General features: G+C 53.2%; 1 protein-coding gene across 1 annotated transcript; it reads right to left on the reverse strand.

Moving 5' to 3' along the window:
• Window positions 1–9: 9 nt before the first annotated feature.
• Window positions 10–15645, reverse strand: SLC26A9 (solute carrier family 26 member 9). Its single transcript, XM_035346955.1, has 21 exons — window positions 14075–15645; window positions 13702–13828; window positions 12576–12715; window positions 12156–12266; window positions 11760–11929; window positions 11221–11385; window positions 10510–10662; window positions 10013–10095; window positions 9593–9740; window positions 8763–8876; window positions 8236–8313; window positions 7835–7930; window positions 5734–5840; window positions 4995–5064; window positions 4663–4755; window positions 4104–4220; window positions 3149–3466; window positions 2866–2920; window positions 2344–2489; window positions 1480–1557; window positions 10–870 (listed from the first exon to the last, which is right to left on the reverse strand). Exons 2-21 carry the CDS (start codon window positions 13824–13826, stop codon window positions 823–825), a joined length of 2415 nt encoding a protein of 804 aa, XP_035202846.1. The 5' UTR covers window positions 13827–13828; window positions 14075–15645; the 3' UTR covers window positions 10–822.
• Between the last annotated feature and the right edge of the window lie 223 nt (window positions 15646–15868).

The following is a 15868-nucleotide window of genomic DNA, read 5'->3' on the forward strand; positions in this document are numbered from 1 at the left end:
TGGGTTTTTTGAATGTGTGCCCAACCTACTGGGCAGGCAGGCACACATCGCACACAGTAGCAAGGAATTCTTACGTCCAATTACAAACTATTCCTACTATTAAGAAAAAAAGTAATCCAGAAAGTAGAACGGAGATAATATACCAAAGTCTTCAGGGTGTGAGAAGTACAGCAGTGGTTTGGGGCAGTGGTTCTGGGATGCTGAGTCTCACAGGGAGCAGAGCAGGGGCATCGCGGGGGCACAGGGAAGGCAGAGGGAGTGCTTCCGAAGCTCAGGGGAACACAAAGGTTTGCACCCGTGGTGGGACACCCCGACGACCAGTGCACATTGTAAAACAACATTACCTGACAAAGCTGCACTTGGCAAGATTTGCTTTTGCTCATGATTCAGAATGGTGAAAGGATCGTAATCATTGCTTAATTTTGCTTCATCGGGAAGACAAAGAGGAAGGCAAAGAAAGAAGGGGGATGCCCAAATTATGTAATGCCTGTGTGGGCCAAAGAGTGCGGTTGTGTGAGAAAGGAGAGCACTTGGCAAAAACAACTAATCATCCCATTATCAAGGCACCTGCCATCAAGTGAACTCGCTTCTCTTCTGCGATCAGGGGGACAGCGTTCCCTGAGTTCCTGCTCCCATAGTGTCCCGTTGCCCACTCCGCTTCTCTGAGCACCAGCAGCAGAGCAGGGGGGAGGAATTTACCAGTTCAAGAGGTGTGATGGCCTCTTGCTTTGCAAGCTTATTGTATCCCTGGGTGGGAGCACAGCTCTTCGTGAAGGGGTGGGAGCAAGGAGGCTGTCCGGGGGGTATGAGGCACTCCGAGGCTCACAGCGCTGTCTGGGTCTCTGAGCGGAACATGCTTCCAAACATCTCCTAAAGGGCACACAAGGCACGCTGCGTTAGGGCTGGAGCCACAGCAGGGCACGAACCCAGCAAACGATTCAGTTGCACAGAGAAACGCCCGCAGGAGCTCCTGCCATTCCCTGCCCTCCTCCGGGGGAGGCTGGTGTGGGGAGGCCGCTTGCTCCCTGCTGGTCAAGGTGGCATGGGGAAGGTCGGCACTGGAGGTGTCTCCTCCCAGGGACCTGCCTTTAGTGAGTACAGCCACTTTTGCTTTAGCAATGTCAGTGCTGAAAGCTTGACTGGTGACCCTTTTTATTGGCCTGAGCTAAACTCAGTTCTCCAAGTTCTCCCCAGTGCATGCAGGCCATGGGACAGACTGTGTCTGAGCTGTGTGGCCTGGAATTAAAGGACTCCCCTGAGGGCCTAGCCTAGTTGTTTGTTCACCAAAGCTCGTGACAACGCTGCTCATGACAGGGATTTTCAATTATTTTTGAAACTAGATTTTCAAAGTATTACTATTGCCAGCAATTTGCCTGGCAGTGCTGCAGGGGATGTCCCATCTGATCCATCCCAGCCACCACTTCTGGCTTCCACCTTATGTCCACAACGGAAGAAGGGACCCCTGGCGCTGGGACTAACCTCCTCCAAGTTCTTGAACTCTGAGCTGCTTTCATCCACAGACTCGTCATAGATGGAGAGCTCTGTCTGGTTCGGCCTCTGTGCAGGAAACAATCAAAATCTCAAATTGGCAGAGTGCAGGGACAAAAGAAATGGAAGAAATGACTAAGCCAGGCTTAGAACCATCACATGTGCCCAGAGGGAAATGCCCAGGCAGAAGGGGCACAGGGAGAATCCCGTTTCTACCCCTTATCTCCTCTGACTGAGCTGGTGCTTACCTATCACTCCGCGGAGATATGAGATACCTTAACTTACTCTGACGAGATAACTGACTAACACTGCCCTGGTTCCAGCTCCAGTTATCGTGCAATAAACTAATCCGTGTTTGGGGAAATAACCTGTCTGACCCTGTGTTGTCAGCATGTGCCACATTCCTTGGCCTTTTCTCCTCCCTCCGCAGGAAGCACTCCTGGATGCTGGGGCTGTTCAAGGTGCACGTGCTTTGCCTCCATTTCCGAAGGCCACATTCTGCCCTTGGTGGAGCTGCATGCTGCAGCCAATGCCAAACAGAGGGCATAGACCTGGCACAGCTCTTTTGGCTTCTACAGGCTGGGACAACGTTTATCTCCCAGCTTGGGCTTTGCAGAAAACATTTACACTTCCAAGTTTCCATTGAAAGCAACTCAGTCAGCAGGGGCTTGGGTCATTTGTGAGAATTAGGATATGAAACGTTGTTGCATTTAAACCTTCGCCACTTGAGATAAACAAGAAACTTGACTATGTGCAATAACGTGTTGTTATTCTTCCTTTGTGCTGGCATGGTGCACGGACCTGATAGTACAGTTCTGTGAGACAGAGAAAGAGCAAACCAGGAGCAAATGTTACCTCTTCTAAGATGGGCGGGTGGACGACTTCTTTGATATTTGCCAGTGCAAACAAAACAGCATCGTGGATTGTCAAAAAGATGTGTTTTTGGTCCAGGCCTCCTTCTTCAAAGACTCCACCTGTGCTGATGTCGTTGTACACCTGGGCTGAAGAAAGGAAGGGTACGTGAACCAGGACAAAACAAAAGAAGGAAGCCTTTGTAAAAGATCTTGGCTGATGATGGTCCTCTGAGCTAAAGCAATGCCAGGATGCAAAGGGAAGAAAGATTTGCAGCAGAAATTATTCTGTTTCTAGTCTTTTTCTATATACTAAATATAGAGGTTTTCCTGTCGTATCACTTCCCAAATGAAAGAACCTATTTCAGAGAACAGCATTTCTCCTTCCTTTCTTCTGTTCTTCCACCTGTTCTTGTTTGGTCCAACAAGGGGATGACAGGTAGTACACTTTGCATAAAGAAAAAAAAACACAAAAGAACAAAATGGGGGAAGGTCACACAGAAATGTGCTCTTCATGGATTCTTACCATGCACGTTGGCCAGGAACACTTTAATCCCAATCTTCTGGTAACTGGAACACAGCTAGAAGAGATGGAAGGGGAGAGAGAGGATTAATAACACTGCAGCTCCAGCTTTGTGTTTATACATAAAGTCTTATCCAAGGCTTTACACGTGTCCTGGGAATGCTGAAGGAGAAACTCACACAAACCTTCTATTGAGGAGGGTAAACACCTTTATCTGCACTGCACAAGGGAGTGGAAGGTACCTGGGTGGTAAGCAGCTTGTCTGTGTTCGCAGCAGAGGACTAACCTTGCCCAGTGCTTTTGTGCCCATGAGGTCAACAAAGCACACCCCGCTCATGTCCAGGATGATGGTGTGGAAGCTGACATAGGGCGGTGCCGTGGCCATAGGGTCAACATCTGCTGTGGGCATGATGCTGAAGGTGCTTCCTTGCAGGCTGGTGGTGCTGCCCAGCTCTCCGGAGCTGTGCACCTGCCCGGCGCCATTGGCAGGCGGGCGGAACGTGACATAAGAGATGCTGGCACCGTTGGCAGTCGTCTGGTTGTTGTTGGTATCTGTTGGAGAGGTGCTTTCAAAGTCTTTCTGGAGCTCTTGCAAAGACAAGGTCTACAGGAAAGCAGAAGCGCATGGTCAGGGAGGATTGCAGCTCTTTGTGTACCAGTGCTGCAAGAAATGCATTTTCTTACACCAAAATACACATGGGAACTTTGCAGATGCTGAGTACAGCTATCAGCACAGGCTGAGATCCAGATACTGAATACACCTGAAGCATTCAGTGGCATGAAGTGTTTTCATCTGGGATAACTCCAGCCTGGTGCTCGACTCAGTGTCCCTTGGGCTTGGAGTGCACCAAGTTAGTTTGAAATGATTCCTGTTCACAAGCTTCAGGATTGCTCAGCAGTGTAAACCCAATGAAGCTGGGATGACTCGGAAATGTGTTCCACAAGGGAAGGGTTCTGAAGCTGGCATAGGTGTATGCTTAGAGAAACAGGTATATCCTTAGACAAACAGGGCAAGCCCGGTTTCCAGTAAATTGTTCACCCTGTTCTCATTCTAGCTATCTCTACAGCTTTCCTGCTCCCAGCCATTTCCAATTCTCCTGCACCTTCAGGTTTGGTGGTTGGGAGGAATGGAGCTGTGGGTGGGAAGGTAAGGATACAGGTGCAAAACCTATGTCAAGAGGAGCTGTTTGATGTGGAGCTGGAGAGCTTGTTCAGCAACATGGAAACCCAAGCGGAGTTACCTTGTTCTGCCTCAGTAAGAATTTTGGCAGCTTTGTTGGTGGCTGCTCTGTCCCCTTCTCCTGCCGCTTCACATATTTCTTCCTGGCTAAGTACACTTTACCTGGATCCACCCCGGTCTGTGGAAAAGAGAGAGTTTTCTTTGAAAAAGCCTGCTCAGCCCTGGAGGCAGGGAGTCTTCCCTGCGCTGTCCCAGCCCCCGGCACGTGGCACAGTTTGGCAGCAGCAGCTCTACACCGGCACGAGGCGATCGTGGTGGCAACCACACAGCAACTGCCCCCGTGGCACAGGGTGCCAGCACGTGCAGGGGGAGGACTCATGCAGCAAGGAGACTCTGCTTTGGCAGAACTCGGAGGAGGAGACATGCCAAGACTCAGGCATAGCCTCTAAAATGAGATCTAAAATCAGAAGATCAGAGAGAAGAGGGCGGAAGAATAGAGCATGGATGTGACAATGCTTCATGATGATCCTCAGCTCAATTATCTCAGCCTGGCAAAGCAGGAGAGAGCAATGGCTATTTGGGATAAGCTGCAAGCAAAAATCTTTCAGGGCATTACTCACCTTGGCTATAATCTTCTCTCGGAATATCTCTGAGTTGGCAAAATACAGTGGCGAGCAGTAGGTCACGATCTTAATCCCGTTAAGCTCATGTACCTGCAACAGAGATGAGAGCTCAAACCTGGCCTGGCCGGGCATGCATGGGGTGCTGGGTGCGTGGGGGTCTGGGCAGCAGGTAACTGGGAGGGCGAGCTGGGGAACAACTCTCCTACAGCCCCCAAACCAGCAGCAAAGAGCCTCGCTGAGGCAAAAACATGGACATGGGCTTCCTGATCGTGTTGGTACCAGAGGCAAAGAAACACATTTTCTTTGAGGATATTTTAGCTTCTGCTTACCTTGTTGTAGGCTTTCGGGTTCTTGTAGATGTCCGTGGAGGTTACTTGGCCCAGGGCAGAACCATTCCGGCTGGGAGAAAAATCCGACCAGAATTAGAGTAGAAGTTGCAGAGGAAGAAAACTGCTTCACTTCATACCCCCCACCAGGATCTGAAATTCTGCTTTATGAAAATACTCAGATTTCAGCCCTGTGGAGGCTACTTGGTTGCTGGCAGAACAGAGCCAGCCCCTGGGACAGCCTCATTCCCCAGGTGAAGCTCCTGGCATGGGGCTGCAGGGCTTCAGCTGGACCCCACAGTTGGCTGCAGGCCTCGCTTCTGGTCCACCCTGGGGCTGGCTGCACCTGAGATCCCAGTCTGGGAGTGTTAATAAAGGGCTTTTATGCATAAAAAATAGTGTGGCTCTGCACAGATATGGGGCTCTTTCTTCTTATAGACAGGATTTTCTGCTGGGAACTATGCAGGTAGCTTTTCTTGCTGAGGTAAATGCCGTCCGACGCCCCCCTGCCTTGGGATGTGCACATCGCTACCCGTGCGCAGGAGTGGGAATGCAGGCAGTAAATTAGCGCCTGCCATTCCTGTTTGCACATTCCAGGGGCCAGGGAGGACACCTGCACTCCCCCAGGCTCCCGCTGCACGTTCCTTCAAAACACGGGCCAGAGGTCGCTTATAAAAATAACCCATCGCTTATTCGGCGTCTAGGTGTTCCTTCCTTTAGGTTTTTGGAGGGCAATACTTACAACTGGGTATGGAAAACCACAACCAACACGGAAAATCCCACGCCCACAGCGACTCCGTAGGGCAGGCTCAGGAAGAAAGCGGACAGGAAGCTCACCAGCCAGACCAGCTGCAGAGAGAGAAGGGCATGGCACGTCCTGCTGGGCCACGGGCTGCAGCACAGCGATGGACGGAGAACGGCTCGTGCCGATATTCAGGACCCAAAGAACCACTCAGATGAGGATCAGATGAATGGGCCCTGAATTCTGCAATTATTCTAATTGTGCAGCTTATTGCATGCTTCGGTGTGAAGCCTCGTTGCTGGGAAGCTTGCCAGAAGCCCCAGTTTTTCAGCTGTAATAGCAGCCGGTGCAATTCTTCATAGCTGCATGACCTCCCGTCACTCATTGGGTTCAAAAAGCATCAAGAAAAGGCTCCTGCAGATCAGACCATCTGCTGCTCTGTAGCTGCTCCCACCCCCTGGAAGGCTCCTGCTGTCAGTCAGAGCATTTCAGAAGGAATGAGCATCTACGTGAAACCATCGGTGCGCCTGCTATAAATGACCTGAACACAGAGCAGATTTGATGACAAAGTATGACAGAGCATACCAAAACCTGCTCCACCTCTCAGCTCAGAGCTCTGTCATTTGTCATTTTTATCTATTAGCACTTGAGCATCTCCCTCCACATGAAATTAGTCCTGCCTGAGTGTATAAACATGCCTTCTGAGAATTATTATCAGGGGATTATAAACCCATTCTCAAGACTATTAACAGCTAACTTTGACCTCGGTCAAATCAGGGTAATTTTGATGACTTCAGCATCTTAATATCAGATTAAGGATGATGCATATAAATGTGAGTAAGGGCTTCTTTCCATCCAAACTTGGCACTGGACAGTGCCTGCGGAGCGGTCCCCACTGTTCGTGCTGAAACACAACTTGAGGTAATGGACACCAATCTCCTGACATCACCCAGAAGCGGTGTCCTCAGTTTGGGACGAGAAGGACGCTGAATCTAGTTCAAATACCAGGCAGATTAAGGTCAGGGGAATGCAGTTCACTCCAATGGCATTTGCCTGGTCCCTGCGCTCTCTACACCTACAGGCAGCTCGTGGTCGCTGCTAGCAAAACCTCCAGCAGTGGGTCCTGGGCACGCCGTGCATCGATGTGCAGCCTTATTGCAAGCTCTGGTGAAGGGCTGTGACTTCCCTGCCTGTGCATAGGGTGCCAGAGCTTCTCTGGAGGAGCCTCCCCGGGGCTTTGCCTGGCTGACACACATCCAGCCTCCTCGCCAGGCATCAGCAAAACCCCTGGTGTTTGACTTGCCAAGCACAGCTCCTGGCAGAGGGCTGGGCACACGATCCTGCCCCAAAACATCTTCCCATCAGCGACTTTCTCTCTGCCGGGCCTGCTCTGCAGTAACGGTGCCAGCGGGGCCCTCGTGCATCCAGCAGGGCCATCGAGCATCCCCGCTCCAGCCCGGCTGCGGCACCTCCTCAGCACCCACCGAATTGCGGCAGCTCGTGTCCTGTGCCAGAGCGTGCCTTCACACCACAGTCACACAGCTCGGCCAGGACTGCTAGCCCATCTCTCCTCCAGCAGCTGATTGAACAGTGTTTTGGGAAAGCTCTTGATGAGTCAGGTCAGCCCCTTTGGACTCCTGATTCCTCCGATAAGGCGGGGTGTCGGGACCTGACAGGATATTGGCTCAGTGTCCACACACACCACTCAGCCGTGGGAGCCCTGTTCAAACACTGTCTTTTTATGTCAGACATTTCCAAATTCCGTTCTCACTCCCCCACACCCCCCGCCTGGGTTTATACATCAACCAGTGCCTGGAGTCCTTATCGCAGCGAAGGGCTCTCCTCGCCCTGGAGGGCTATTGTGTGAGTTTTTAAGTCATGACTCCTAGATATTGAGCAGGGCCGGTTTGGCTAGTTCTGGGCAAACAGGCTCCTGCACTTGATTGGCATTTAAACAGAGCAGGTAATAGTTCAGGCCTCCATGATATGTGCGCCGAGCAGCTCGGCCAGGCGAGGCAGAGTGAGGGGCTGGGGGCACCGGCGCGAAGCCCACCTCCCCCGGCTGGGACCAGGGGTCCCCTGCCCGGCCCTGGGCACTCACACAGTCCAGCTTGCTCTTCTTCCACAGGTAGAAGGGATCGGCCAGCTGCTTGAGGGAGTTCTTCAGGTTCACGGCGATGAGGGCTCCCAGGACAGACTGCGGAGGAGAGGGCACGGTGTCAGCAGTGCGGCCGCCCCACGTTTCGGAGCAGCTTTCCCAGCCATGCAGCACCTCCCGCCCTCGTCCCAGTTGCCACAAGGGAATAGGAAAGGGTGAAGCTCACAGAGATCATGTTTAGAGCATAACGGTTTAGAAGACCTCTGTTTCCTGCAGACAGGACCCCGGCCCACAGAAAACCCCACTGTGCAGAGGTTTGTGTCGTGGGTTTTCTAAGCAAGGCTGAGCTCAGCAGGCTGGGGATGTGATGCTGTGGCCGCGCTGTTTGCACATTTGTTTGTTACCTTTGGAAGGGGTTCAAGGTAGATCCCCAGAGCCAGCATAGTCACCATCACCACCATTGCCACAAAGAAACTTGCCACCTGCAAAAAAAAAAAGAGAGAAAGCACGTCAATAAATCCAGGGTCCTCCAAAACCCCCTCTTGGTCCTTGCTCTCCCGCTGCTTCAGCCAGCACCGGGGCTGGGCACTGCAGCACTGGTTGTGAGCAGGTGTTTGCCTCTGAGAAATAGGCTAGGATTTCACAGATCTGGGAAAGCCCAAGCTTCCCTCACCTGGTAGCTCTGCTCAGTCAGGGAGCCAGACTGGGAATGCAAACTGACAGCCCTACATCTGTGACCAGTCCAACAAACCACTCAGGCAAAACGTGAGGCTGGTAGGAGCACGTTTTGCCTCTGATAACCCCGTGAAGCACTCATACAGGGAGCTTCTCCAGACCTGCAGCAGCGATGTCAGGCCAGCAGCTTGCACCTCTGCCAGGGTTTGTGTTCAAAGCAGGTCATGCAGGGAAGAGAGGAGGGGGAAGAACCAACCTGTGATTTCCCTCCTGCCCCATCCACAGCGAGGGTGACGGAGAGCGCGCAGCAGATGACGTGGATTTTGAAGAAGGATCCGAAGAAGTTGCTGCAGCCCAGGGCCAGCATTTCCTGCGGAGATGGGGGAACACAGTGAAGGTGGCCGAGCTGCCAGGCAGGAGACGATGAACCCGGGCTGGGGTGTGCATGGCAGAAGCTCCCAAGGGGCCCTGCTGGCAGCGCTCTGCCCCCAGGGAGAGGACTGGCTCTCTGCGGAGAGTCCCAGACCCTCTCCTTCCAGGAAGAGCTGGGATGGTGCTGCTATGGCAGGGAAACCTGGAAGCACCATGCCGTATGAACACTTGTCATCTGTTGACATGCTAAGGGCAGGGCTTCATGGCTGTTTCTGAAAGCTACCACCGTGCCAGTGATGACAGGAGAGGATTATTTAACGTCCTGTCTGTCGCAGTATCCGGGTGACACACCAGGAATCCAGGTCTTTCTCTGCTCAGAAAGCAGTACATGTGCCTCGCTGTGCCCCAACATGCTGCAAAAATGCCATCAGGGCCAGCATTCGAGGCTGAAGCCTGAGCTCTGGAGAGAAAACAGAGCAGAGAGCTGAACCTACATCTTCCTACCCTTTGGCAGCCTCTCTCCCACCTGTAGGAAATGGATCCACCACGTCCTTTCGCCCCCTGCCTGGCAAGCCGCCACGTGCACGGGAGCAGCACGTAGGTTTTTACGCAGAGTGCATCTGCAAGCTTCCCGCTCACGCGGGGAGGTCTTTGTTTCATGCCTGAGAGCCAGGGGAACATTCCTCACCCTCATCCCTCCAGAGCAAGCATTACCTGGTTGGGGTCCACGTCATAGCCGTGCTTGGCTGCCAGGGTCCTCCCCATGGCCAGGTTGATCACGTAGCCCACGATGGCGAGCGAGAAGGCTGTGCCGATCATGTCCTTCCACTTGCTCACAATGGGCAGGGTTGGGGCTGGGAACCTGCACGCAGAGCGGAGGCGAGAGGTGGTTGGGACACCAGTGTTGGAGGCAGGTGCAGGGGGTAAGCGTGCGGGTTCAGAACTGGTGTCTAAACACGTCTGAACGTGGCTGGGGTCAGTGGATGGGGGCATTGTGTAACAGGGCCCAGCAGCGCTGCCTGGCAGTCCTGGAAGGGGACTGCCATGCAGCAGGGAGGTGTTTTCCAGGCTGCAGAATGAGGAGGAGGAAGGGAAATTATTTGGTTGGTGAGTCAGAAGTGCACATGCACTTACCCCATGCTGATCTTCCCAACTACTGGCATGTTGTACTTCTCGGGCATCTTAAAGCTGCCAGAGATTGCAGTCGCAACAATTACCTGAACATACAGAGAATAAACAAGCGGTAAGCAGAAAGAGCATGAACTCTCTCAGAAGCACTACACTTACTGTGTTCCTAGGGCTGACACTAGAAAATCAGCACCAAATTCAGGCTGGGACAGGAGGGAACATCCCCAGAAAGGGTTATGTTCCTCATCCTTGGCACCACCAGGATGCAGGTACAGTCTAAGAGGGATGAGCCGGGTGTCGGAGGCATCCTCCACAAAGGTGGCCCAGTTTGTGACCCCAAGCCATGTGGGGGTCACAGCGTACTGAGCAGGCAGGTGCTGTGCAGGGGTGGCTTTTGTGTCCCAAGGGTGGCTCTGGTGTCCCAGGGATGCCTCTGGTGTCCCGGGGCTGAGAGGGGATGGGAACCCCCTGGAGGTCTGAGGGACAGCTCACGCCTCACTTACGATGATGATCTCCATGGGGATGGGCATCCGGATCTTTTTCATGTACTTGAGGTTGAGCTCCTTGACAATGATCAGGAGCACAGCACTGACCAAGGCATAGATCAGGGAGGCCACGTTGGTTTTGGGCAGGCCTTTACAAATATCAATGAACGTCTAAAGGGGAGAGAAGAGAAGCAGGTGTCACGGGGAACCTGAGAGCACAGTGGAGAATGCTCGTTACTTAATCACCTGAAAACACCCTGAGATGTGAGGGCGTGAGGGAAGTGCTAGAAATCCTGCTACTGGGAAATCAGCAGCCAGCTCGGGCTCTGTGCGGTTTGGTTAAATGCAGCTCTAGCTGCGTGCACAGAGGATGCATCTAGGGAAGATGCAGAAAAGCCCAGGAATGGAAAAACCTACCCACAGAAGAAGTCTCTGTTGCTATCAACTGGGCAAACCTTCTGCTGTAAAGCAGCATGGTCCATATTCTGCCCAAACCCCAGGCCCACTTCGTTATCTCTGCTTACACCCTAACAGGCAGGAGCTCAGCTACGACTGCACGTGAGATGCGGGGCAGCAGCGTCGTGTGCAGACAGCCGGGGTCCCCCACCCTCCACCCTCTCCTCCTCTCCCATCCCAGTTTCCCCAGCAGAGGTGGCTGTGGTGCCTGCGGTGTGGTGGTCACGGGGGGAGGAGGTGCAGGGAAGGCCCCTGCCCAGAGCACCCACTTACATAGACGATAGCTAAGGGCCCGGTGTAAGATGGGACCGTCAAGCCGAAGACGTACTTGAGCACGGAGATGAGGATCTGCAGCCCTGCTGCTGTCATGAAGCCCCTGATGAAAGACTCTGAGAGGTAGATAGCAACAAAGCCAAACTGCACGAATCCCAGGCACAGCTAGGGTAGGACAGACAAGGAGTTATTAGACACGTGCCAGCCCGAAAGCACAAGGTGCAGAGCCTGCAGGGCATCCCTGCTGCACCGCCGGGCTGCGCGGGGGGGTGGGGAGGGAGAATTGCTGCAGGACAGTAGGGATGTTGTAGGGATGTTGTCCCTGGCTGTGGCCCTGCCCCAGAGATGGCCAGCCTTTGGATATTCTGCTGGGAGAGTTCACACCGAGACCACAGGTGGGGCAGGATCCCCCCAGGCATCACCCCTGGTGGAGGGGGCCACATCCAGCTCCTGCGCCCACCCCTCGCCTCTGCTCCGGATGAGTCCCTGCGGGTCAGCGTTGGCCAGGGGACACAGCAGGGGTGGTGCAGAGCCCTTACTTGTATGATGGCTGTCAGGCAGGCTAGCGTGGCAGAGATCTCCAGTCTGGCCGCTTCCAGGGCTGTGGTGTTGACGCTGGTCTCATTGTGGGTGAAGTACTGGTAGTCCGACTCCGGAGCCAGCTCGTTGCAGACGTTGCCAACAATAATGCTGATGACTGCAAAAGTACCTTCAGCACAACACAGTGAGGTCAGGGCTTTGCTATGGAGCGTCCTGCCCTGGAAAGCACTCAGACATGTCAGGCTGTCCAGAGCAAGTCATCCAGCCTGTCACCGCAGCACGGGAACCATGAGCCCCGAGGACTGACCCTGCCCGAACATCTCTATTCCAGGGCACACCCACTGTTCCCATCCCATCCGCTGCCCCGTGCAAATAATTGCTCTGCAGCCTCTTACCTGGGACCATCTGATGGATACCGCCAAGGAAGAGGTATGTGAGTAGGGGGAAGAAGGAGGAGTAGAGCCCGTTGACGGGAGGCAGGTTGGCCAGCAGCGCGAAAGCCATCCCTGGGGAGCACAAGGGAAGGGGCAGGTGAGCCAGGTCTGGGCAGGCTGAGGATGCTCACAGCCCCAGAGCTGTGCATCAGCTCCAGGAAGGTGCTGTGACCAGCTCAGGTGCTGCTTTCCAGGCAGAGCATGGGACAGAGAGGGCAAGGGAGGCCTCCACAGAGACATACAGGGACAAGCAGGTGGGAGGCTGAGCTTGGGTTTGTACGTGCCAGCAGTAAAGTAGGTAACCCCCACAAACTGGGGGGTCCATTCCTGCCTGCAATGTGCTATTGTCTCCTGGAGACCCGGAAAGTTGTTGCTGCTCACCTTGTGGCACTTGAATCGTCCCCGCACTGAGCCCACCGAGGACATCAGGCAAAACGTAGTCCTTAATTTTATACTTGGGAAGCCACGTGAGTATTGGGAAAAGGCTGAAGAGGAAGAGCTTCAATCTGGAAGCTGAACATCTAGAGGAGACAAAAAAAAAATGCAAAGTAAAAAAAGAAGCAAGCAATCAGGGAGATGAGCAAGGAAGGAAGGAGGCAAGGAAGGATCTTCCTGGGAATATCTCAACACTTCTCCCACACCAAAGCCCAAGCCACAAGTTTGGGGCACAGCCTTTCCCTGCAAGTACAAGGCTCTTGCAGCTAATTGCTGCCCATGCCACGGAGGATTATCGTGGGGCCACTCCTGACTCACTGGGAAGTCCCCGGTGCTGCCACAGCTCTGAAGGATTTGGCTGCCCAGTTTCTGGAGGCTTTGTTTCCAGTACTCAGGGGTAGAGGAGCTGTGAGCTGAAACAGCTCAGAGATTCTCAGGGCAGCTGCACAGAGCCAAAGATGAAATTTTGCATGTGCTTGGTCAAAAAAAACCCAAGTGTGTCTGAGGAGGAAGATTGCTTCTGAGCCAATGCATGCAGCTTCTCACATCCCTGCCTGCCGACCTGCAGCTCTCCTCTTCCCTGTTCCTCTGCCTTCGTTTTCCAGGGAGTGGAGCTAGATATCCAGGGCAGCTATCAGCAGGATTATCCATCTTTCTTTAAGGAAAGCCAGTACTATTTTTAATCAGAAAGCTGATAAAAGGAAATCCCAGCTGAAAAGATTCAAGAAATAGTCCACACACCCATACCTACATTGCAATTTATACTTTTTTTTCATTATAAATAAAATTTGGAGAAGAGAAGCACAAATCCCCAATGCACGCGGTGCAAAGCGTTCCGCTTCTTTGCCTTACAGCGTAACAGCTGGGGCAGTGAAAAGAGCAACCAGTTTCACTTGCTGCGGCACGATTTGCATTTCTCCTGTGTCTTTCATCCATCAAAGCCCTGCAGACCATGGAGAAGGCTTCCCAGGATAAAAATGGGAACTATGTCCCCAGGTCCAAATTATATCCTATTTCCAGACCCAATCTGGTTTAGTTTTGCCCCAGGAGTAGCTATAGGATTCTACGTTACCTGAAAAGGTTTCTCAACTTTTCCCCAACAGGGTAACTTCTGCTTTTCTTCTCAAACTCTTCATCAAAGAGGCTGACCGAATATGCAGGACGTTCGACGACATAGCGGGGTCTGGTGTGGCTCATCTCTGGATCATTTAATTTTTTTTTTTTTTTTTCCCAGAAAAAAAAAAAAGGAAAAAAGAAAAAAGCAAAGGCAAGAATGTGAGTGGAGCTGGCCCCACCTGCAGAATAACAGACCGGACACCTCCAGCGTCTGGGAGCCCTCCCCGAACATCTCCACCCTAAATAGTTTCCCCGTGGCGCAGAGGCAGGCCCTGGGAGTGGCTTCCCAGCACCGGGGGCTGCTGCTCCTCGGCCCCGCGAGCCCTCACCGGCTGTTTCGGGGTGATGCTAATGAGCGATGCCGCGTGGAGGGGACTGCAGTGCCCTGGATTGTCTGGCAGATGAGCATGGGTGTTAATCCCAGCCCTGCCAGTGACTGCCTTTTTGCCTCGGGCAAGTCACTTGACCTTTCCCGTGCCTCAGTTTCCCCATCCACCAGCAGGCTGTGCCACGCAGGGCAGCCCTGACGCAGTTTTGTGCCAGCAGATACTGGCACTGAGATTAAAGGCAGTTTCCACCCGAGGTGTTCCTGTTTCATTACCCACTGCATTCATTTGCATCCAGCAGCCTTCCCAACTTCTCGCTTGCCATGAAAGGCTGTGGACTAGTGCTGGATCTATTCTAGGAAGTGATGCGGACGAAGATAACCGTTGCTAATCCATTTCAGTGATGATGATGCCAAAGCATCCTGATGGACTGGTCCTGTGCAGTATCTGGGTCTTGCCAAAGAAGTTGAGGAACTTTGGAGAGCCCTCATTTTACCATGACCAGCAACTCCTGGGAAGTGGGAGAATTATTGCAAACCGGAGAGTCTGGGGGTGGAGGGAGGAAGTGGTCAGGCACAGAAGAAGGGTATTGGTAATTATTTGTGGCATGGCATGCGTCTAAGTGGGTCATTGCCCAACACAGGAGCAGAAGAGGGGGTGGAAAAAGCTGGTGATTCAGGCAGGAGAGTGTATCAAGAAATGACATCCAGGTTTCTGAGAGCGTGAACGGGCTGGATCCTTCCCTCTCCTTTTGACACAGCAAGTGCCACCGAGGTCAGGGCACATCCAGGATGGGCGAGCCTTCATCAGCAGCACCAGCACCCTGCTCAGCTCCCTCCGAGGGGCTGGGGGTGTGAGCAGCACAGAGCTGAGCAGCCCTGCAGTGCAGGGCCGGCGGGGAAGCATGATGCACGCAGCCGAAACTTCTTTCGGGGGGAATTTAGGTCAGCAGAATCATTATGGTAATGGGAGCTGATGTTAGGGAAGGGAGGTCATCACCCCCACTGCTGCCGCAGGTGCCTTTGTGATCACAGGGGCACCGAGTGCACTTTGCTGTGAAACAGCTCCAACAATGGTGCGCTTGTGAGCGCAGGCTCTGATCCACGCGGCGCTGATTCGGGAGGGTCCCCAGGGCTTCCAGTCTGGGGCTGGCTTCGAAGGCCCGGCGAGGTGCCAGGCGAGGCCGTGCTCCCCTCCTCCTGCATTAGCAGGAGCTCGGTCCAGTGCCCTCTGCAGGCACACACCCGCTGGCATCCCTGCATCTGCTTCCCGGCCAGGGATGCCCTCACAGAGAGATCACAGCTTTTACCCTTTGGAGGATGGGTGCAGGCTGAGAATAACAGCGTCCGAGGCTCTTTTCCACTCCCTACATTGATTCCAGAAGCCCATCTGCATTTCCCATCTCAGGCTGCACCAGTCCTGTCCCAGCCTTGCTGTCTCAGCCCCCTTGCTCTGTTCCAGGTTTCCATTTTTCCCTCGTGAATATTTTCTAGCCCTGGTCCAGGCCCTGCAGCAGGCTTCTAAGGGTGACAAAACCCAGCAGAGTTTCTGGTGCATGAGGTCCTTCAGCTTTATTTCTGGGCTCCATCACTCGCCGAGCAGCCTGCCTGCCATCAGACAGACTGAACCAGCCAATTGTATCACCGCTCTTTAATGAATTTCTCCTGCTGAGCGAAAGTGCTGGCAATCAGGAAAAATAACAAACAAGGCAAGAATAGAGGGGAAAATACCCCCATGATTAAATTCCATCTTAAACAAACAGGCTGATGATGTCAGCGTCTCGGACAGAGTCAAGTT

The sequence above is a fragment of the Oxyura jamaicensis genome, chromosome 26, assembly GCF_011077185.1.
Source record: "Oxyura jamaicensis isolate SHBP4307 breed ruddy duck chromosome 26, BPBGC_Ojam_1.0, whole genome shotgun sequence".
Taxonomy (NCBI): Eukaryota; Metazoa; Chordata; class Aves; order Anseriformes; family Anatidae; genus Oxyura; species Oxyura jamaicensis.

Coding starts and splice junctions, on each gene's coding strand:
- SLC26A9 (XM_035346955.1), bottom strand. CDS start 13,826: ATGAGCCACACCAGACCCCGCTATGTCGTCGAACGTCCTGCATATTCG. Junction 9,741..10,012: donor GTTGGGAAGATCAGCATGGG/GTAAGTGCATGT, acceptor CTCTGCGTGCAG/GTTCCCAGCCCCAACCCTGC. Junction 8,877..9,592: donor ATGACGTGGACCCCAACCAG/GTAATGCTTGCT, acceptor CCATCTCCGCAG/GAAATGCTGGCCCTGGGCTG.